The following is a 22958-nucleotide window of genomic DNA, read 5'->3' on the forward strand; positions in this document are numbered from 1 at the left end:
AAGAGAGGTATAGCCAAAATAATCTAGATGCTTTAGAAACCCCAACATACACAAGTCAATTTAGGAATCCTAAGCAGAACAGCACTGGAACGTGGCTGTCATTTTAAAACCAGCCTTCATGTGTCAAAGACCATTCTAGTTCAGGGAGCATTCAGTCAGCTCCAACTTCTGCACAACAGGTCTGTTCAGAACTCATTAGCCTGAACAGCCACACCATGCAAGACAGAAGCTTCTTTCTCGTGTGCCTCAGCTATACTATCATTCATTCTTGGGGTTATCCCAATAAAAATGAGTGCAGTGAAAAGGGATGTTCAGGTTGTAGCTGTGTAACTTTAACAGCTGTCTTATCAGGGAAGCCAACAAGCTTGCAGGTGGGGGATACTGAAAACTTATAAAATATATGGGAGAATAGAGACCTTTCTGCCAGTCAGCTTGATGGAGCTAAAAAGGGGAAACAACAGAAGAAGTTCCTTATTACACTGCATATCAAAAATTCATTGAACAGGAAGCCTGGAGGCAGGGCAGACCTCAACACCCAATGCACTATGGATGCATGTGCACTGAAGGCAAGGAAGTATGCTTTCTCTCTTTTCTAGAGCTCCATGAAAACACTTATCTCCTTTCACTCAGTGCAAGTCAAAAAGGTCTGTTTCTTTCTGCACTCCTACACTACTGTAGTGCTCAGAAAAGTCTTTATTCATCCTTGTTTATTTTTTAGAAAATCCCTACAGATCTAGATGTTTAAATGAAGCATTAGTTACATGGAATATGTGCCTTTAAAGTCCAGAAGCTGCTGGATATACTGCAAAGGTGGGTTGGGGCCAGGAGTGACCCAGTGACCTCTGCAGGAGATGCTGGTATGGCTGTGAGGCACTGGTGGGGCAGCAGCAATCATGATCCAACCTTCTCAACATAATTGGCAGGATAGAGTCCAACTTGACCAGTGAGAAGTCGGCCTTTGCACCAGCCCTGCTCATCTTCCTCACTAATCTTCATTAGTTCTTCACCTAAAAGTAAGAACAGTCATTAGGAGGCAGCCTTGAGAAAGGTAGCATGGCATTTTACCCACCTAAGATGACTTTATAAAAAACAAGACTATTGGTCTCAATCATCACACTCTTCTCCCCTTATCATAATGCAGTTTAATCAAAGCCAGAATCACTGATCTTTTCAGTATTTATACTCAGTACTATTACCTTGGCCAAGGAACTTAAACAGACCTTCACTTCTATTCAGCATCAGAAATCTTTTGGCCCTATAGTTCTGCCTGCTTTTCTCTCCCTAAGGAACATGCTTACAAACCAGAGTGATCAGACAGATCTGAGACATTTTTTTCTTAGTGGCTCCTCTGATAGGCAAGTGGGAAGGAAATTCAAGAAGCTGCTAAGCTCTGGCTGGTAGGACCCAAAATGTCTATTCCATGATGGAGTATCTGGTTTGGCCAGTAAGGCATGAAATCAATGGATTTCTCAGACTATGACCAGGAAAGACCTTTAACGTTCCCACATCAACTTTGGGAGGGGCAGAAAGATCCCCTCCTCAACCAACAGAAGGTCATACTTCTGCCAGAGAGGGAGGTCTGACTGCATCAATGGGCACATCCCACATTGGCAGAGTCTCAGAAAGTCACTGCTGTTCCTTAATGGTATGTGTTGCTCAGAGCTGATTCAAAAAGGAGATGACTACAGCTAACAAGTCATACCCCATTTCATCTGCTGAGTGGAAAGAAAGAACAAAGTCAAGTTCTAGAGCACCCATACTGCAGGATATTTTAAAGCAACAAGTTAATGTTAGAAAGTTTACTAGTATGGTAACACTGCAGCACAGATATTGGCCTCAGGCACAAGGCCCTGCTACAGAAGGACTTCAGTGACTTCCAGTGGGTGTGTTTTGGAGAGCTACAGCACAAGACACCATGTAAAACTCAAAACAAGCAAGATCAGAGACACTCCCAAGATCATGATGTCCACTTGAAGATGAGAGGAGGGCACATGAAAACAAATTTAACTAAAGGAAGAAAAGGGGACAGGTCTGTTTGCTCCAGCGCTCAGTCCTCTGCTGCAGGCCAGGATCTCCATTTATGAGATACCCATTTGTATACCAACGGTTTGCATAGCTGTTTTTTGCCAGCTGACCTCTGCCTTCAGTAGTACATGTCAGTCATGTGAGCTTCTCCCGAAATATCTATCTTCTCATTATTTGAAAAGACAATCCAGAACAGCCAGGTAATTTTTATATCAATGGTGCAAGGGAGAAACATTTAATAAAGGTTCAAGACACAATTCAGAATAAAGGCCCTAAGAAGAGGCAGGGGTCTGTTCTCCCTGCACTCTGACCAAGGCCTAGGCAGTCTCTTGCCATGTGGCCTCACTACCTTGTGGTCTAGAAAAAGCTGGATTTCCCACTGTGTCATCCACCTCGAAGGACCTGGCAGTGGTCAGACCAAGGGAAGAATAAAGGTCAGTTTCCAAGTGGACATCCAATTCTTACAGAGTGTTGCAATCATTCATTGAGCCCAAGTGAGGACAGAGGAAGGTTAGTAAGAGATTGATGCTTCTGTACCTGCTTTAAAGCTCAGCTCATCAGCCTCCTGTCCCGTGTAATCATAGAGTGCTCGTACCCGCACACCTGGTACCTTTAGGTCTTCCTCATGCCCATTGGCATCCAGGCACTTCTTGGGAGTGTCCTCATCTGACCACTCTGAAATGTCTTCCTTCCCTCCGCTGTGTGTGGAAGGTGAGAGGGGACAAGATGGTTGTTAGTGGATTGATCTTTCACCAACCTCCTCCTGAATCATGCACCACCCTGACTCCCCCTGAGACTGCTACAGGACAGGGTGCAAGAGGCCCAAAAGTCAAGCAAGGGCAATCAGGGAAGAGAGATCCCAGGAGATAATAGATTTTGTTGAGAGCACCCTAGCATTAGAACCCTGAGGGTCAGGAGGATAACTCACTGTCAAAGTATTTTTACACACACACACTGTTCATGACCTCCTCCTAGTCTAGCAGACCTTCTTATACAAGGAAGGCCAGTCCTAACTGGACAGCCCAGCTGCATCCAGAGTTATTCCAGCCAAGAATAAGACAGAGAGGAAAAGCTGTGTTTTGCATCCTCATGAGATGTCTGGAATTATGTTTTCCAAGTCAGGGACAAGAGCAGAGGGGAAGAGCAGCAGAGAACAGACACCTGGAACCCAAAAAACCCTGCAGAGGCTATGTTCCATACTAACTTCACATGGGTTGGTGCCTTCAGGGTGTCATAGAAGAGACTGTTCTGCTCCTCTTGATAGGAAAACCTGTAGATTGGCAAATAGGGCCCTTGAATCCAATTAACTGTGAAATACAGCAGTGGCCTTGAAAAATCTCTATATCCCCATTCTTCTCTGCTCAGTTCACTTCTTCTCTGCTCAGCCAGAGTCTACCTTTTAAATCAGGACAGCTACTGTAACAGTAGTTTGAGTCTGTTCTGCTTCTCCCTATTCTCCAGGCTTGCCTCCTGGCAAGGGAAGCAGCTATACTCAAACTTGTCAGGTACTGCTCGGCACCATACCAGGGAAAAACAATAAGAATTTGTTACCTTCATTTAGGAAACCACACAACCCCCAACTTTTCTCACCCTGTCTGGGAGGAAGAACTGGGGAAATGCATGCCAGAATCAGACAGCACTAGCCAGATTGGGCTAAATCTTTTCACTAGAAGGATCTTCACCAGGAAAGAGGCAGAATGTGCTAGACAAAAAATCCCAACAAAACAAACCCAAAACCAAACAGCTACCCTAAACAGCATTTTCTACATGGCCTCTTCCAGAGTGCCACAGGTAAGGCCGTGGGCAAGAGACAGGAAATTAAAGAAGAGATTACTCTTATCAACCCAACTCATTCATGACCCTAGGCAGGACTGTACTTTTCCTAACATGATGTATCCCAGAATTCAGCCTTTACCTTGTCTGCAGAGGGGTCTGTGAGACAAGACCATCTCGTGCAGGCAAAATGCTGGTCAGTGTGACATCATCAGCCATCTTGCCACTCTTCTCCTTCTTGGTGATTTGCCTCTGTGTTTCAAGGGACCATTCCTGTCCAGGGAAAACCAGTAATACCATCAAAGCCACTCAGATAGAAACACTCTGCATCTTTTCTACCCAATACAGAACAACAGAAGACCAGGTTGTACTTCAGTAGCAGCTGAAGTGGTCAGCTCAACAGCCTTGCTGGCATAGCAGGCTCATTTCTGTTGAATCCCAAGGTGCAACATGAGAGGCTGTGAGAAAATCATCACAGAGAGCTGTGCCACGGTCCTGAGCACCACCTCCTGTTCTCTGACCCTGCAGCTTGATGGCTGGAGTATAGCTTGGCAGCCTGTGTGTGCCCCTTTGGGCAGCAGACAGCTTGCAACACAGCAATTTCAGAAGAGCCTAACATCCTGAGCCTGCTGAGCAAAGACATGGTCTTTCCAACACAAGACTAGCAATGGGCAGTTTCAGCTGAGCAGCTAATTGTTTGGAAATAGCATTACCAGAGTCTAGAATGCGACCCCACCTCAAACTGAGGCCAATTCATCGCCATGCCCGGTCCATGAGTGTTGCGCCACCACTTCAGGTCCTCCTGGTTGTCTGCAGCCATGATGACTTGGTGGAGATCCCGATACAATGCATGAAAGCTGCAACCAGAACAGACAGAACCACCAGTAATCAAATCCTTCAGCACTTCCCAAAAGTCAAGTAGGAAGGAAGAGATTAACCTCATGCACAATTACATAGCATCCTCAATCCCACAGGATTGAGCATCACCTATTCAGCCCTAGGAAAACACAGCCTCCCTTTCTGGAGAGTCAGCCTGGCAAACGGGACGGGCTTGTTTGGTGTGGCAGTGCCTAACAAGTGCCATCACAGCTCATTAAGTGAGCACTGAAATAACTTGGCACACTCTCACACATGGACAGGGAAGTGGCTCAGATTTGTTGTCTATACCATAGAAGGGGCAGAGAAGATTTTTGGCTGCGCCTGTTACCCCTGTGTAATGTCTGCTTAGGGCAACTCGTGGGCATTACTTCACAAAAGGTCTCTCTACTAAGGGCAAAACAGGAATGGAATAACCATCAATACCAGACGGCACAGAGTTACTACATTCCTTAGTCTGGCATTACATACATAGCTACATGAAGCTTTTCATAGGATAGAAGTACACACACAAGACAGTACTGGAGAGTAGTGAAAAAGGAAGGGTTCAAAGGCAGAAAATCCTCTCTGGGGAGCATGGTGCTGCCTACAATCACAGACCCCAGCACCGGTCACTCTACAGAGACCAAATGCCAATTCTAATATACACTTCAAAGGGGAAGAAGTGAGATCTGCCTGATGCAAGCAGCTTCCAGACACCCCAGAACTGGCACCCCTCACCAGAGCCTAAGCACTCCAGGCTGGCAGGATTCCCCTCTGCATCGGGGCCAGTACCTTTCACTGGTGGAGAGGTTGAGATGCTGGTGCAGATTCAGAAGCATCTCCTTGAAGAAGCACAATCGCTTGCGCTCTGCCTCCTGACAGCCCTCAAACACTTGCTCCATGTCCTCCATGTAGCGGGGATTGTAGCGATTCAATTCTTCCAGCATCTTCTCATACTGATCCTTGCACTGTAGCAGGAACACAGCAATGGTGAGATGTGTTGCCCCGATGGCAAAGAAGTAACAACCCTCCCTACTCTGGCTTGGGACTGGTAAGTTTTTCCCCCCTGCACTGTGGAAAAAATACACCAAAGAATTAAGAAAGCCCACAGCTGATGTGCCAGTCCATTGCTCTCCTAATATTCTTGGAAGTTCCCTGTTTTTCCTTACTACTCTCTTTCATACAGGACTTTCCACACTTTCCCTCTTGTGGAGAGACAAATGAGGTATTTTTGGTAGCCAGGTCTTCAGCTCTACAGGTTCCACTCCCTGCACCAAATCCCCTACACTTTTTTTTCCTTTTTTATTTAAATTCATGTATAAATTAGGATCTTGCATAAGTCCAAAGACCAAGATCTTAGTTACTGAAGTCTCAGTCTAGCTCACTAAAACCTCAGATGATGGGATTTCACATCTTACAGGCTTCAGCTGAGTAATTTCACAGAGGGACATTGCCACCAATGCTTTTCCTTGAAAGGAGTGTCCTTGTGACCCCCATCCATAGAGCACACACACCTTTTCAGCCTCCTGAGTGCACTTCTCTACACGCTCCTGCAACTTGCGCATCTGCTCCTGTGAGACAGACGAGTCTGCCTTGGCATGGTTCTCCCTTGTATGGGCTGTTTTCTCCTCCTTCCGGGCTGCATGATAGTTTTTCTTAGAAGTCTCCACCTGCAGGAGAAGGGATGCAGAAAAAGCTGTGATCCTGCACACACTGATCCTCCAATACTCAGAGGAGGCATGTTAACATTTGTTAGAGTCTGCAGCAACCTAACAGGAATGCCAGTTCAACATTTAGTAAACAATGCTTCAGTGGCAAGTGGTACCTTCAAATGATCTCTTTTTCAGTGCTCACCTGCTGTGCAGGAATACAAAACCTGTTACCAAAGTCTTCCCATATGGGAAGGAAGTTATTAAACCACAAGAACATGAGATCCTTGAGATCCTTCTCTGGAATTGTCTGCTACTCTGGCTAACCTAGTTTGTTGCCCAGTGGCTCTTGAAATCAGGCAGCCAGCTCAACTACCCTTATCTCTCTTTCCCCATTCACACTTTGCTTACATCTTTCATCTTCTTCACCCAGGGTTTCTGGGCTTTGCGGAACCCATCCTCTGCATCCTTTGTTTCCTTGAAGCCTCCAATCATCTGCTTGTGGTAGGCCTCCTTCTGCCAGGCCTTGATCTTATCGGAATCTTCACCAGCTAGGTGGTTCCGGACAGCCAAGTGAATTTCACTCAGTTTGTCTGCAGCTGTCAGGAAGGCATGCCAGGCCTTTTCCAGAGTACCATACTGCGGACCTGCAGGAACAAGCACCGGAGACTCTTATACCTACTGCCCCCAGAAGGGAATGCAAAATCTCTTCCTCTTACATCTAGCAGTATGGAGTCACTTCCCCATCCAACAAGTCAGCACTGACTGGTCTCCACAGTTCCACCAGGCAGCATCTAGACTGGCTGTTAGAGCTGGATGAGATGGGCATTTCTTTGGGCAGCTTCAACTGTCCCAGACAGTGCCTGCTAGGAGAAGGGCTCTGTAGAAAAAAATCTCTTCCCAAATCTGGCTCAGGCTTCAGAGCAGAGAGCAGCACAGAACAGAGGCTATGCTTCTGTTCCACAGACCAGCAGGTCCTTTGGGACATCTGTCCCATTGTCTCCTGTTACTTTGTGAGACACTATCAGTTTGAACACACTGCCACTAAATCACAGCGTTAGTAGTTATTCTAAGACTGGAGGAGAAGACAGCTAAGACATCCTTAAAGGGGGTATCTCCAGCTTGATTTAAGACATGGACTGCCCAAGGACTTGCCAAACTAAGCACAAAGTGTTTTTTTATTTTTAATAACCATGCACATGGCAAGAGAACATATCTCCAAGTGAATCACAGAACTGACTCAAAAATAGGCAAATACACAAAAAAGACACCCAAGAAAGTTACCCCCCTTCCAGGGGAAGGGAAGCCTGTCCCTCAAGGAAGCAATGTCACCTCAGTAAAAGACAGCACTCAAAGACGGGAATGCAATGACTGCTTCCTGTTCCCAGTCTGATATGCCAACTTTACCTCTCTCCACATTGGTCCTCCACTTACGGGACCATTCTGTGAGCTGCTGGGCATAGTTCTTCTCTATCTTGGCTCGCTCCTGGAAGCAGGAGATAAGGTCATTGCAGAGCCGGTAGCCATCATCCACACGTTTCACTGTCCGCTTGTAGTTCCCAGCCTGCAAGGTCACACAGCATTATCCTTTAGACCACACTGACTTTCACATTGCTACAATACATGCAAGAGCAGGTCCATCATTGCACGGGGAGGGAACATGGGTCCTTGTGAAGCATCTGGGCTCAGACCCTCCTCTGGCAGTCTCAGGCAGAAACAGCACTGGAGGGAAGAAGCTGAGATGCTTTGCTTGCTTCTCTCACAGCTCAGATCAATGTCAGCTGAACAAGGAACTCTCATTCCACAGTATCTATGGAAGAAAGACTCACTACTCCCTGCAGTAACACACCGCATGGCACTGAACCTTCCCACAGCTCCTCCCTTCCACTCCTCAAGGGCAACATGTCACCACAGACCTGGAACTCAACCCAATTCCACCAGTGGGTGGTAAGATGACACTCCTACCTCCCTCACATTCCAATTATCCTTCCTTACCTCCCAGAAACTGCCCCCAGGAGCCTCCCCGCCAGCATCATCTTCTGATGACATCACCCTTTTTTTCTTGCAGCAGAGAATGTTTGCAGATTTCAGTTAACCTGAGAAGAGAGAAAAGTGATTTCCATCATAGCACTGGCTGAGCCTTTGCAGACAGCATAGTTCTCCATGGCTCTTGGAGCTGGAGGAGCCCAAGTTGCTGCCCTTCAGTCAAGCAGTGTCATCAGTGCCACTCTAGCTGCAGATGGCAAGGTCCAGCAAAGAAGCCCACGGCTGAACTGGCTCCTCCCTCCCTGCAGACAAGAGGCCTCCTTGGCAGGCCTGTAACACATTGGGAAAGTTGTAGAAGACAATCTTGCCAGCCTTGGCTGTGCAGATACCAGACATGCTCATGAATCCAACACTCTTCAGCAGCACCAAATACTTCGGCAGAGATTCTGTTCTTAACCAAAGCCCTGGAGAGGGTAACAGAAACTGAGGTAGCTAAAGCTATTTAAAATCTGCCTTGAAAAACTTTATTTAAAGTCTTGTTCAATGGAGATGACTCCAGCTTCCCAGTATGACTCAGGATTACAGGATTACAACTGACTGGGGAAAACAAGGCTGAGCAGTCAGCAGGCAGGCATGTCTTGAATGGGGAGGAGCCCTATAAGCTGCTCACCAGCTGAACTGGGCTTGAGCAGAAGTACAGAAATGTGCTGGGGCATACCCAGCCAAACACAGCACAGCACAGTTACCCATCAGCACTGCTTCCCTAGAAACATCCCTGCACAGCTGCTCTGTTCACTACACTCACTGCATTCCGTTCAAAATCTAGATTGGAAGGTAAAAGGTTCCTGTCATTCTCTGCTGTCTTAGAACTTCTGCCCATTCCCCTGTGCTAGCCTGCACTGCCAGTTTGTTCCTGATGTGGTATGGAGCCATGAATTCCTTGGGGAGAGGTTCAGGGCTGTTCTTGTGCAAGAGTGAGAGAAGGAGTAACAGGACCCAAGCGCAGTCACTTGCTGACAAACCCAGCTCTTTTCAGACGAGCCCAGGTTAATGCAGCATGCATGGCCTTTGCTGCCACTTCTCCTCTTGCACATTCCTAGTTATAAAAAGCTTCCCTCACACCCCAGAGAGGTATCTGCTCATTCTGCCAGCCCACAGAGCACACAGCAGAGAAGATCAGGTCAAGAGTCCACATCTCCCACCTCACGCAAATCCTTCTTGGTGGCGTGAGCCGCACAGTGAAGCGCCCCAACCCAGACTTCAGGAATTTCCCACATTTGGCTATGTTTGCCCAGTGTCATCCCATGGAGTGTGTCAGAAGTGTATTAGTGCTGTTCCTCTAGCCTTCTTCAGAAAGCTGGAAATGCTGAATTCCAGTCACTGAAGCAAGTTGTTAAATGGGATATGACATCCAGGTACACAAACCTTGAAAAATTAATTCCTCCACCATGCCATCAGCTGTCCCTGTCCTCCCTCCCTACATCTGTCATCTGACTGCAAAGCCATCTTACAACCTCCAGGGCATAGAACTCTACTCCTGGCCCCAGTAACTACATACCTGAAAGCTGAAAGCAAGATGCTGCCACAGAGGAGCAGTGGGAAGCTGGCAAGTGTGCCTCAAGCTCTTCAGGCTCTGAAAAAAGACTGGAGGAGACACGAGATGGACACAGTCAGACACTCCTTTGCAGGGATGATGCCTGTTCTGATGCACACAAAGGGGTGTCCCTTTTCTACCAGCTACTTAGGAGGGGCACCCTCTGATATAGCAGCTGCACCCACTGTGCCTCCCGAGATGCCATGTTCCAGCACGTAGGAGAGATGCCAAATCCTTGTGTCACAAGATCTAGCCCCAGAGAGAGTTAAAATAGAAACACTGGGGTGGCTGACAGCACTGTGCAGGAAAGGTAGCATCACAACAGCTGAGCACAGGGAATGGCTTGGGCCAGAAAGACCTAAAATAAGCACCCAGGCACCCCACATGGGGCCTTGCTCCCCCTCGCTGGACAGTGTCCAGTTTAGCAAACCCCACTGCCTGCATGCCCTTGCTGCATACACTTTTATACAAAGCTGCCTTTGGAACAAAGAGAGAAGGACACACACACACAGTCTCTTCTACTAAAGACAAAGATTTATACACAAGTCAAAGAACTTGATAACTCTACATAAAGGAAAAAAGAAAAAGCCACCAAAAAGCATGTTCTGATCTGCAGTTCCTTTAGTACAAGAGCACCTAGCACTGCACTGGTAGAATGTGGCCCTCTAGCAGGAGAGCTTTTTTGTCCCTTGCTTCTGTAAGCTGTTCCCATCTCATTCTCAGAAATACTTTATTTTGCTATATGGTACAGGTAATAGTCATCAGCCTTCCACAGAGCAAAGAGAAGTAAAAGGTCTGCAGAAGCTAAGAAAAGCCAGGGCAGAACAAGATATTTTTGCTTCTCTCACATTTACATCCCTGGGGATTTACCTCAATCTAAAAAGTTTATTTAATAAAAAAAAAACCAGACAAAAATAACAAAAAACCTCAACTACAGACAAACAAACAAAAAAAAAAATCCCTTCTCAGTCATCAGCATGCACTCAGCTGAGGCTAGAAGGTTAGGGCAGCTGAGAGTAGAAACTGCAAAACATGGAAGTGGGATCTTTAGCCAGATGGTAAGACCATTATTGAGAAGAAATGAAAGAAGGTAGGGAAACAGAAGGAAAGAAAGAAAAGCAAACTGGGTTTTTGCAAACTATTGACTTTTGGTGAGGAAGGGGAAGGCCAGAGGTTGAGGGTGAAGAGTTGTGACTCTGAGTCGTCCAGGTCACTGGATTAAAGGTTATGGCTTCCCTGTAGTCCCTGAAAAAACCAGACTAAACATTCCTAAAATTGCTATGATTAAAAAAAACCTTTGTGAAGGTATGTAAAAGTGTATTTAAAACCAATCCTTTCTTTCTCTTGATGAAGACATAGATCAATGATACATGACACATGAATGCTGTATCACTTTTTCCACGCTACTCCCCCATCCCCACTTTATCAGGAAGCAATGAATCACAAACATGCCTTCCATCTCTTCTTTCCTATTCAGGCTGACTACATGGCACTGTAATTTGGGGAGTAAATGTGGAAAGCTGTTGTATGGCAGTATGTTTGTTCATCTGAGGGACAGTCAGGCTAAGCAAACATCCCAAACTCTGAATCCATTCTTTCTGCAGTTTCCATGTTAGAATTTGAGTCACATCTGCTTGCTTTCTCAGGAGTCACAAACTCAAAATAAGCATATTCACTATCACTAACAGGCTCTGAAATATAATAGTAGCTGTGCTGGATCAGACTAAGGTTTATCATGGCCTCATAGCCTTTCTAGACAGCAGCCAAAAGGAGATACCTTCCCTCACTTTGACAACAGAGCGAGCATACATGATGCCTCCCTGTGTGCTCTCCAAGCCTCTAACCACTTGCTGACAGGAACTTCCCTGAGCTGGATGTGCCACCTATGAATGAGCACTCAACAGATTTCTCTTCCATTAATTTCTTCAACCTACTTTTGAATTCATATGATTTTGCAGCATCCGTAATATCATGTGCCAAAGCATGCCACAGCTTAAGGCTTTACTGTAGTCATCAGCACAGTAGCTGGGGGGAAAATACAATGAAGTGATATTTCTACAGACTCATCTCCATGACCTGAGTAAGCAGTCAGCTGAGTACATATTTCCATAGCAGTTGTAAAGCCTTTATAAAAATCCAGAAAAATCCAGCTTGGTAGAAGCAAAAAGGTCAAAGAACAAGAAGGACCCTTTCCTGCTGGCTTTTTCTGGACTTTACATACTTCATGAGCCCATGTCAGTCAGCAGATCAAATTGGATCTGCATGCAGACATAGGAAAGGTACTTAGTACTGCACAGAGGGGCTGAAAAGAACAGCTGCTGCTGTCACCCTGAGTGAGCCCTGGATGAGCAAGTAGATTGCCAGTCCACCCCTTCATGCCAATCTATTCCTGAAACACCACATGGTGTGAGCCACTAAGTGTTTCAGACCAGGGAAAACCCAAGTTTGACGGGAAAAGTAAATATATATGCCAAAGCCTGGACATTGTTTTACAGCAGAGTAAAGATGACAGGGATACCTCATGGACAGCCTGATTTAAGAGCCACCAAATGATTCAGGAGGGCTGGCAGAGCCTGTACAGTATGAGCAACGCAGCTGGAGTTATATTGGATTGACAGGAGTTTTGGAGTCCTGTATGTGGGCCAGTACCACACACACACGACTCCTCCTGATGCCACTGCCACCTATGCTAAGAGGAGGCTATCGAGCAAATCATATCTGCAGGGCAAAGGAATGTTGATGCCTACCTTCCCACCCTTGTTTATCAGCTCTCAGAGTTAAGAGCTACTTAAGACCTCACAGCAGCTCCTGCAAGATAAGGTCTCTGAAGAAGAGGGAAAGAGTGACTACATTGTCATTCATTTCACACCTCCAGAGGATTAATGGATAAAGGCATCACAGACACCACTACAACCAGCAACATCAGGCAAATCGAACCATGCAAATGACAGCTACAACTATTTCTGCTTGCTGTGTTAGAAAAGATACCTCCCTTCTTCTCCCACATACCTGCTCTCACTTAGGAGCCAACATAATTATTAGGCCACACCTGCTTTCAACCCCCTATTAAGTTATCAAAAAAATGCTTCTTGTTCTTTAGCTGCAGAAAGATGGAATGGCTCATGACTGTCTCACTGGTACTGAGCTCCACTCAGGAAAATACCTGAGGGCTCATTGTGATAGAGCTGTTTCTATGTTTAAGCCCTGTTGTTATTCTCACTCGTGATCCAGTCAGGGACGTGTCTCAGACCACAGATCTCTGCCCTCAGACCAAGGTGTCAGGCTAAAACATTCCCTTTCAAAAACATGTGAAATCCATTATGCATTGTAGGGTGTACCTTGTTGCTTCATGCTTTCACAGCATCTGTGCAACAGGGTCCTGATCCACAAAGAAAACTTGTAGATCCAAAAGTAATAATAGCTGTTGTCCATTGAAAGCTTTCCCTCAGGCAGGTAAACCACAGAAATTCTCTTCCATCTACACCACATTCCAGTACTTCCAGCCTCCAAATGCCCAAGGCACCACTTCTATGCATTGCTTGACTGCCTCCTGAGAGTCCTTATGAGCAACTGTTTTCCTGAGTTCCCCAAGATCAAACCTCCGAACTCTCCAAGGGATCAAAGGGCTGCAGTCCTGCAGGAATTCATCCACACAAACAAAGCTTGTATATTGCACCAGACAAGGCCTTCTGCTCAACTCCCCTTTCCCAACTACAACAGCAAATGCTGGATACAGACACATGGAGGAACAAATTGAATAACATTTATCTAGTAAGTGAGGCTTTGGTGAAGACACGTTTTTATTGTGGATCAATTTCTACATAGGTGCTAATGCCAAGCTAAGCAAAAGTTGTAATCAGTAATAGGTTGCTACTAACCAATTCCCACCTCAAGACAACTACCACCAGAAAGCAGGAATTCGATACTTTCTGCAACCAATTTGTTTGATTCCCTGGTCATTCTTCTGTACAGCACCACAAGGCATTATTTTCCCTCCAAAAACAGTGGCACTCTAGTATAGGTTGCAGATGAACGTTTCAATCTGAACAATCCAACTACACAAAATGGCAGCCCCTCCTTCCCTTACAGCATTAAATCCCTTTGTTTTTTCCTTCTAACTTGTCAGAATGAAACCAGAGAGCTGAAGCCAGGAGGTTCCACGTCACTCCAGCAGTGTAACAAACTCAATTGCTGTTGGTACAGCAGAGCTAGGAAGGCCCCCAACAGAGAGAATGAAATGGGGCATGGGACAGGGTGTCCTTTCCAGACTCCCCAGCTCTGGAACTGCACATCCAGTAGCTCTGCACCAGTAACTGGGATGATGTGCAGTAATGTCCTCTCCACTGCCACTATGTAGGCAGTCTGGTATTTATAGGCATACACTCACCTTTCTGAAGAGGGGACAGTTCTTGTCCACTGCTAGAAAGAATGCCAAGTAACACAAAGATCCCCCAAAAATTCCCTTAGAGGTATTTATCTTATTGCAGTGTCACGCCCTCAGCAGTCACCTGACTGGGAAAGGGACTAAGCCAGTGTTTCCCAGCCTCTCCCGAAGGACTGAAGCCTGCCAGAGCTGTCTAATACAGTTTCAAGAAGATTTCAGCTCATTTCTCCAGCCAGGGAAAGGTCAGAGAGACAGCAGGCAGAACAGTAACTACACACAGAGGTCACTTACAGAAGCCCATCTCCCAGCCCATGATTCTCTGGAGATCATGTGGCTGTCCACTAGCAAAATTCTCAATGATTACACCAAAATACTAAAACACAGCCAAGATTGAAGAGCTGACCCCCTGAGTCCAGACCACAGCTTCTTTAGCTTAGTCTTCACATTCAGATCAAGTTAATGTACTGATGACAGGCATTCCCCATGTGCCACCCCAAGCTGTTTTCAAAGTGCTCATGCAGAACTCAATCCTTTCTACTATTAGCTATTCCCTGTCAGCAGCCAAGGCTACAGGACAGGCTTCTACTAATACACTGCTGCTGATCTAGGGGTTAAGATTCCTGGCTGACATAGCTTTACCAGACAGAAACTGTTTTACCAAGAAAAATTAAAAAATCTGCTTTTATTTCCAATATGATGTAGAAGATCTTTAATATTACAGGAACACAGATCTATTCTGGTTAACATGACAGTATGAGACAATGTTAGTGAAGGAATGTAGTGGGCTATCAAGGTAAATGTCGCATTTTTTTCCAGTTGTTCTTTTTATTAAAAAAAAAAATCACAATCTCAAATACAGAGCTGAAGGAGGGAAGAAGCCAGCAGCAAACCATTGTGTACCATACTCAAACAGGGCAATAGGCTATGTTAATTTTTATTCCAAATGGTTGCTGGTATAACTTAAACATGTATGTTGTATCTATATATTTTGCAGCTGCAGCTGACAGCTTAGTAAGAAGCCACACATACAAGTTACCTGGAACAGCACTACCCTTGCTGCTTTCTTAGACCTGTTAACAGCATGATTCCTGTTCCACTCCTTAGTCACAGCATGCCCACTTTCCAGCTCTCACACTCCCTCTCTTACCACTCTCTCGGTGCAATGGTTTAACCCAGGCAGATATGGAGAACCTGTAATTGCTGCTGTCCCACTCCCTGGCCTCTGCACTTGTTTGCTTCTACGCTGGATATTTCCCAGGGTACTTCCCACCCTGCTGCATCAGTCTCTGCAAGCAAACACCAAACACATGCACCTCCCTTTTCATCAGATAGGACCCCAAACAACTGAAAGTTCTTTCTTCCTAAATCACTGATAAACAGGTGCTTAAAGCTCTAGTAAAAGCTAGTATATCCCTCCTCAGCAGTCTCAATCCACACTGAATGCAAACATTTTCCAGGATTTAATCTACATCTTACCTGGTAATGGTCTTTTCTGCATTTATTAACTGGTAAGATCAATAGTCCATTCTGTAACACAGTTGCCTGGAACTTTTAAGTAAAGACAAGTTATTGCAGTAGCAGGTTGGACCAGTCTATCCTCTCCAACTAGGCTTGGAATAAGAAGTTTGGTTTGTTTGGATCTTTACATGAACAACACTTATCCAAACAGAATAAAATGCCCTGGACTCATCTAACCCTGAGCAAAGAAGGCAGAAGCAATAGGAAGTGGTGAGCAGGGGTGTTTCCTGTGGTTGTGGATGGGAAGTGGGAAGGGGGATGAACTCCAGTAAGTTCCTGCCACTGGAATATTCTCCTGTGATTGAATCACCTTGCAATGCCAAGAGCAGGGATCAAGTTTACATGAATGCATTAGAAGTCCTAAGGAAGCAGATTGCACTCAATGCAATCCCACTTTGTGGGTGCCACAAGCCAGTTGGCTCCATTCTAACAATGAGCTTCTGGTGGTTTCTTGCTTCACTAGACTGCAAAGCAGTTAGAAATCTCCAGCCTTCTCTCCTACCTTCTCCCACTTGGAAGCCACAGTGAGTTTTTAACTCATTTGTAGTTCTGGAGCCTTCTGGGTTTCCTTTACCAACAGTTGTATTTTCCACTGGCTGCTTTTTGGAAAAGGGGAATGGGAAATAAGAGTTGGAAGAAATTTGTCCTTCAGACCAAATGTGTGACAATCATGGTAAATTATTTCAAAGTACTGCATTTCTTTATCTATGGCTGCATCAAATAGGTTTCTGGTTTTACATGGTAAAAGCTGATTTACTAGAACTGCTTATTATGTGAATACTTTCCTTCCAAATATTCCTATAATGGAGACAAAAACATTGAAGATCATCCTCAAGGCATTTCTGAAGTTCATCCAGTTCCCTGAAGAGTTTTGAGTCCCAAACAGTCAGTAGAAGGGAGTGCAACCAACTCCTTGACTTGAGAGCTGAGTAAGATAAAACTGAGTGCCAGGGCATCTCTCATGGTAAAGAAGAATGAGGTTAAAGCATCATACCCATTGCTTCTGTTCCAGGTGTCACCAGTTCCTCCACTTTGACAGCAAGGCTCTTTTTTCACCTTTTGTTACCAGAGCTAGGTTTATTCTGCAGGAAAATCTAAACTGCATAAAAACAACTGCAACTTAAGGCAGATTTCAATACCATAAGAACTGGAAGGACTGCAGAGTAGCTTTTACACAGAGTCATTTTGCATTTTTTATGGGACCAGATGTGAAAAGAATGCATCCTTTGCTCTGTGGACTGGGGAGAACTTATATTCCCTTTGTAGCATCTCCTGGTTCAAGAAGAGTTTGGCAGATCAGCCACTTGGGAGGTACTCCACTTCTAAACATATTCATACACCTTTCTGACAGATTTCCCAGAGATATAGGTAACAAGGTTGAAGTAGGAAAGCCATAAGGAACTGGCCTGCTCTGTGGAGATTCATACTTCATTGAATATTAGAATGGTTTGGGTTGGAAGGGACAACAAAGATCATCTAGTTCCATGCCCATCTCCATGGGCTTGGATGCCACCCATTAGACCAGGTTGTTCAAAACTCCATCCAACCTGGCCTTGAACACTACCAGGGATGGGGCATCCACAACTTCTCTGGGCAACCTGTTCTAGCAACACTTTAAGAATTTCTTCATAACATCTAATCTAAATCTCTCCTCTACTTTAAAAGCATTCCCCCTTGTCTGATCACCATCTGCCCATGCAAAAAGTTGGTCTCCCTCCTTACATAAGCTCCTTTTAAGTACTGAAAGGCTGAAATTCTTCTACTGAAAGGCCACAAATACTTCACACATTCTTCTTGAAGTTCATTGCCCTGCATGTCATGGAGCAGCTTTTATCTACTTTCATAGTATCTGCACAGAATCTGCTCCTCAGTATCAGTAGTGCCTCTTAAAATAAGTTTTTGGATCTCAGGCTAAAAAACAGAACGGTTAACACTTCAGAACAGAACTATTAACACTTCATATCCTAAATTTTATTCAGAATACTTTAAGAGAACACAGGCAAACAGGGCAGTCAGCCCAAAGTGCACACGTGACAGGATAGATTTTAATGTTCAGCATCACTGGAATGTCAGTTGCTTTCTCAGTCCACTGCCCAAAGGAATGATTTCAGTTTCTGGTCCTCAAGATTCAGCCTGACATGTGAGGAAAGAACACTGGAAGGCTTTTTAAAAAAACCACAAGCACAACAAAGCAATCCAGTGGGCTTTATTCCCCTGCAAGGCTTCCTGAAGCAGCTCAAAACCCTAGCTGCTTGCTTGCATTGGAGTAGAAGCCTGCTGGAGTCAACAGCAAGGTTTCCCATGGGTTACCATAGCTCACCAGTCCTTGTCCAAGGCAGAGCTGACTGAAAACATCAAGAAGCAGAAGTAAATACTTTCAATCATTCAAGGGGTCAAATGTGCTACATCTTCTCTCAATCATCCATGAAAGCTTCTTGCCCTTGTCAGAAAAAGCAAGGCCACTTGAGAGCTCTGCACAGCAGCACTGCCGCTGGGAGAGGTTTGGCTCAGCAGCAGGGGTACTGTACTGAGGGATGGCAGAAGTTACTACCAACAGCAAATCACCTGTGGGTGACTGAAAGGACTATGTCCCTGAGAGCCCAGGAGGCAAGTACTGTGTCTTCCTGCAAACAGGAGAGACACAGTTTGGGCGAGCTCACAGCAGGGACAGGCCTGAGGAGGCTGAAGGCTTGCCAGCACTGTTACTTGTGGCTTGCCTGCAGCAATTCTAACTCCTCTAGCCTGGAAAAACTTAGTTGCAATAAATAGAGTCCTACCACAGTCACCTATTAAGAGAGCATAAAATCCCATACAAACCTAATGCCTCTGGATCCAGGCCCCCGGTACCATGGAGATCTCTCACATGCCTTTTCAACAAACTACGGTGCCCAGTGGCAATCACTAGATTTAACACACAAATTCCAACTATCCCAAGTCTGAAAGGCTCATTCCCATCGTCCCATTCACAGCAAGGAGAAACCAGTGAAGGCCCAAATGTGATTAGGATGCCAGTCACATTTACTGCCTTATAGCAGCACCCAGCTACTGGAGACTAATGTACCATTACTGAAACAAAGCTGGGTGATTACAGCACAGGATGCACCGGGTTCTTTGCACAACATTTTCCTTTGTGCTGCTGGAAAAACTTGTGCCCAAACAGTCAAGAATGCATTTTGATGTTAAATTACAGCGATCACCATGCTGCAGGGTAGTGGCAAAAAGCGACCACTTGAACAGCTTCTTAACTGCTTCAAGGATGCCAAGCTCTTTTTTAATTCTTCAAAGAGCAAAATTCTTTGTGAAAACTTCCAGATACAGCAGTCACTGTTTTCTGACCCATCCACTGAAGTCTTAGACTAAATATTAAGGGTTTTTTAAAATCTATCTGTCACAGTTGCCTCTCACAGAGTACCCTCTACACCCATTGCACTGAGTAACTAGTGATAAAACAGCTTGCCTGATCACAAAGTCTGTTTTAAAAAGATAAGAGCTCCTTAAAGGGCTTAAACAGCTCTTGTATTGTTCAGGCATTTCCCCATGAACTCTCAAGAGCAGCCCAAATTCACAGATCACTGATCAGCTGATGGCAAAAATAGAGGCAGTTTATTAATGCTCTCTGATCAAGAGTATAGCTTTTTCCACTCAGGCTATAAGCAGATACTTTTAGCTTTTGTTCAATCCCTGGATGCTAGCCATGACACAGACCAACCAGTTCAAACAGCAACTGAATAATCACCAGCCCTTGAGATGGCCAGAATAAAGAATATACAGTGTTTGCCCTACTTGCTGATTTCATGAGTTCTGACACAACTCCCCGTTGTGGTGGTAGAGGCATTCTTACAGCTTTGCATCTCCTAAGAAGTCCCATTATTGTATTACTGTATATATATATATATTATATTACATAATCATATTATGTATGTATATATATATTACATAATATACATGTATATATATTATTGCATTACTGATATATATATGCATGCATGTGTGTAAATATACATTGATTCTCTGATACATAATTATTTTCTTTTTCTTGTAAATTTATGAGCATCCAGGGAAAGCCCAGAAGATTCAGGCTAGGTCTTGTAAAATCCACAAAAACCTAAAATAACTAAAACCACCAATCATTATCCTGTGAAGAAATTAATTTGGGTCCATAAAATTTTCAGGCTTTTATGACTCGGTTACACACATGGTCTGCCAGTGACCTGCAGCATTTTGGTGCAGCCCAGCCACACACAAGCCTATTCACTTGTTGACATTTGATAATAGAGTTCCAGGTGGGCAGTTGTTCTCACCCATACACATAGGTGATACACTCAGGTTACTGCTTTTTTCAGCCTGAGAAGAAGACAGTCTTCACCTGAACAAGTGCAGGCAAGCCAGAGAAGCTCAAACACACAGATCAGAAGAAAAAAATTAAAAAGCCAGTAAAGCAATACAATGGACCAGGCACAAAACAGGGAAGGCAGCAGGCAGCTGATCAAGCTCACACATTCATTCTGTTCCAAGCTGCAACTGTAAGGACAATCTAGTAAATATTTTAGAGAACTTCTAGAGAAATACCATTAATTACACAAAACACTATCAAAGCAGACTCCATCTCACACAAAGCACATTGTGGACTTCGGGGAAAGGTGAATCCTTGCATGAAAGAATGTGCCCAGTTACACAACTCACGGGGAGAAGCTCCACTTTGACTCCACCCAAAGACCAGCTCACACCTGGAGCATGGAGTATCGGGACCCTGTCATTTTAGCCCACACACTGCAGTTGTGCATTCTGCTCTCATTGCTTCCCGGGAATGACTTGAGTCACCCACTGTAAGGCTTAGTGACACTTCAACGTCAGGGTGGAGTGGGAGGCTCTGCTTGGGTTTTGTACTGCAATCAATTACCCTCGTATCAGAAATTCCTTTGTGCGAATTAGACCGGCAGCTGATTTGAAGGAGAGAGAAGTTCACTTCCAGTTTCAGGAAACAGGGAGCACCAGTTCTATAAGGTGGGTCAAAGAGTGAACAAAAAGGCCAGACTACTTCCTAGGGCCAGGAACAAGTGTCTGGCGGTGGTCAGCTAACCTCGCCCGCCCCACCAAGCCTAAGCCTTCTTGCATACCTGAAGAACTGAAGCAAGGAAAGAACACATAGTTGGCACAGAAAGTGGTGGAACAGGTTAATGCGTTTGGGCCACGCTAGCTTCACTTATCGATAGCTTTGCAGAGACCGTGGAACCCTCCTCCCATGGCCAATGACAAATCAGACTGTCTTCTCAAGCGCTGGATATTCAGGCCCACTAATACCCTCCCTGTTTATCAGCTTTCTCCTGCCCTAGGCTGGAGAGGACACGGTAACCCCAGCAGCCTGCCAGGGGCCCGGTGACACAGCCACAGGCAGCACCCCTGGTGCCTGTTTCTCGCCCTCCCCTCCCTGCTGTCGGCAGCCAGAAGAGAGGAAGAGGACGAACAAGGACAGAACTGTCCCGTCTGCCGAACTTCTCCATTCAGCTGCCCGGAGTGCGGCTCACAGACCGCCAACAAGGACACCGGAGACAAGGGACTGCAGCCCCGCGAGCATGGGCCCCGGCGCGGCCCCTTTCCCAGGGGGTCCTGGGAAGCCGCTTTATCCCCACTCTCCACAGCGCTGCCAGCGCCCGCGGCTCCGGTTTCAGAGTGGGAAGCGGCTCTGCGCGGATCCGGCACAAAGAGGCCCCTGTCCCCGCGGCGGAGCGGGGGCGCGGGCTCCAGAGGGAGGGGGAGCCTCGGCAGCCCCCAGTGACGGGGCGGCGACAGCGGGCCGGCCCCGGGAGGCCGGCGGCAGGGCACCCGGCGGAGCTTAGGAACGCAAAGGGAGCGAAACTCTGGCAAGGGACCGCAGCCCTGCCGCCCTTCCCAGCCCCGCGCGCCGTCGCTCCCGCACCTACCGGGGGTCTCCGCTGCGCCTCCAGACGAACCGCACCGAGCCGCCTCCCAGTCCCCTCCTGCCCACAGCCAGCGCCCAGCCGGGTACCGCCTCCCCCACCCGCCCCCTTTCCATGAGGAAACTTTTCCCTCACAGTTGCCAGCGCGTCCCGAGACGCGCTGCCCGCCGCGGGAAGGCGGCGCCGGGACCAGGACGGGCTCCGCCGCCAGGACCCCCGGCACCCCACGGGGCACAGGACCGAAAGGCGCCGGGCCCGGGAGAGCGGAGCCCACAGCAACGACCCAGCCGCTTACCTCGCAGGCGGCGTGGCACGGCGGGACGCTCGGCGGGCAGCGGCCACCTGGGGGAGGGACGGGTTGAGCCCTCCCCCTATTTCAACCGCGGGACTCGGGGGTCCCGCCCCGCCTCCAGCAGCGCCCGCGGGGCGGGCCCAGGCTCGGGCCGCTCCGATGGCAGCGGCGGGGTAGCTTCGGCGCAGCTCCCGCCTTCCCGCCCCCGCCGCCCGGCCCTTGATCCAATTAACGGGAGTGGGCTCTGCCCAGGCAGGTGGGGTCGGAGGAGGGTGCCGAGAGGGCAGCGCCGGTTGCTGTCGTCGTTCCACCCTGCCTCCACACTGGGGAGGGCCTGCAGCGGTGGGGTGAGGAGGGGACTGAGGGAAGTCTCCCTGGCCGGGATCCCCCTCGTGGCGGGGGCGGGAGGGAAGCAGCTCTGGGAGCTGCCCTGAGTTTGGCTCCTGTCCGTGAATTCGTTCATCTGTGTGCTGCACCGGCCAGCTGACCTGCAGGGCCCGGAGCCGCCCTGGTGTTGGGGGAGGAGGGTCTCCAAGGCTGGCTTCCACCCAAGTCAAGTGCTGTGGTCTCGCTTGTGAGAGTGCCGTGGGTCACTCTCCCTGGGCTTAGCGGGTGGCATCACCTCAGTTCGCCTTGGCATCCGTCTTTCTCTTTTAGCTCGATATTACTAACTGTTTTCAGTCATTCTCCCATTCCTCTGAAAACCTCTATCTGAATAATCCGGACCTCATCTTTAAGTCCCCGAGTGCAATTTCTCCAGAGGCCGGGCTTGTACAAGGACCACTATGAGACCTTGCTGGCCCGCCTCCTCTTGTCTGCTTCCAAGTGACTTGGGACACAGTTTCAAGGCCCAGCTGTGGGTTTGTAGTGATGTTTATTCAATTGGTCGAAAAAGGAAAGACTGAATAGACTTGCAGAAGGAAGAAAGACCATGCCATAAATCTTCCACTTTTCTGGAGTA

The 22958-nt window shown here is 46.9% G+C and overlaps 1 protein-coding gene across 6 annotated transcripts; it reads right to left on the reverse strand.

The window, feature by feature from the left end:
- Nucleotides 1-673: 673 nt before the first annotated feature.
- PACSIN3 (protein kinase C and casein kinase substrate in neurons 3) lies at nucleotides 674-22148 on the reverse strand. 6 transcript variants are annotated; one of them, XM_064714230.1, is made up of 12 exons: nucleotides 22001-22148; nucleotides 9850-9935; nucleotides 8301-8401; nucleotides 7713-7869; nucleotides 6717-6952; nucleotides 6171-6326; nucleotides 5449-5624; nucleotides 4535-4655; nucleotides 3941-4071; nucleotides 3230-3295; nucleotides 2563-2723; nucleotides 674-1007 (listed from the first exon to the last, which is right to left on the reverse strand). In XM_064714230.1, the coding sequence occupies exons 3-12, from the start codon at nucleotides 8352-8354 to the stop codon at nucleotides 892-894; spliced, it is 1374 nt and encodes a 457-aa protein (XP_064570300.1). In that variant the 5' UTR covers nucleotides 8355-8401; nucleotides 9850-9935; nucleotides 22001-22148; the 3' UTR covers nucleotides 674-891. The 6 variants fall into 6 exon arrangements, with proteins under 6 accessions (XP_064570300.1, XP_064570301.1, XP_064570304.1 ...); XM_064714231.1 differs by lacking the exon at nucleotides 22001-22148 and adding an exon at nucleotides 21709-21724; XM_064714234.1 differs by lacking the exon at nucleotides 3230-3295 and having other exon boundaries at nucleotides 22001-22146.
- Nucleotides 22149-22958: the final 810 nt, after the last annotated feature.

The sequence above is a fragment of the Zonotrichia leucophrys genome, chromosome 5 (genome assembly GCF_028769735.1).
Source record: "Zonotrichia leucophrys gambelii isolate GWCS_2022_RI chromosome 5, RI_Zleu_2.0, whole genome shotgun sequence".
In the NCBI taxonomy this organism is placed as follows: domain Eukaryota; kingdom Metazoa; phylum Chordata; class Aves; order Passeriformes; family Passerellidae; genus Zonotrichia; species Zonotrichia leucophrys.

Bases quoted from the DNA above. Each gene is read 5' to 3' on its own strand.
- PACSIN3 (XM_064714230.1), bottom strand. From the start codon at position 8,354: ATGTCATCAGAAGATGATGCTGGCGGGGAGGCTCCTGGGGGCAGTTTC. The intron at 6,953-7,712 runs GTAAAGTTGGCA...TTGTTCCTGCAG, and splicing joins GAGGACCAATGTGGAGAGAG to GTCCGCAGTATGGTACTCTG. The intron at 4,656-5,448 runs GTACTGGCCCCG...TTCTGGTTGCAG, and splicing joins AACCTCTCCACCAGTGAAAG to CTTTCATGCATTGTATCGGG.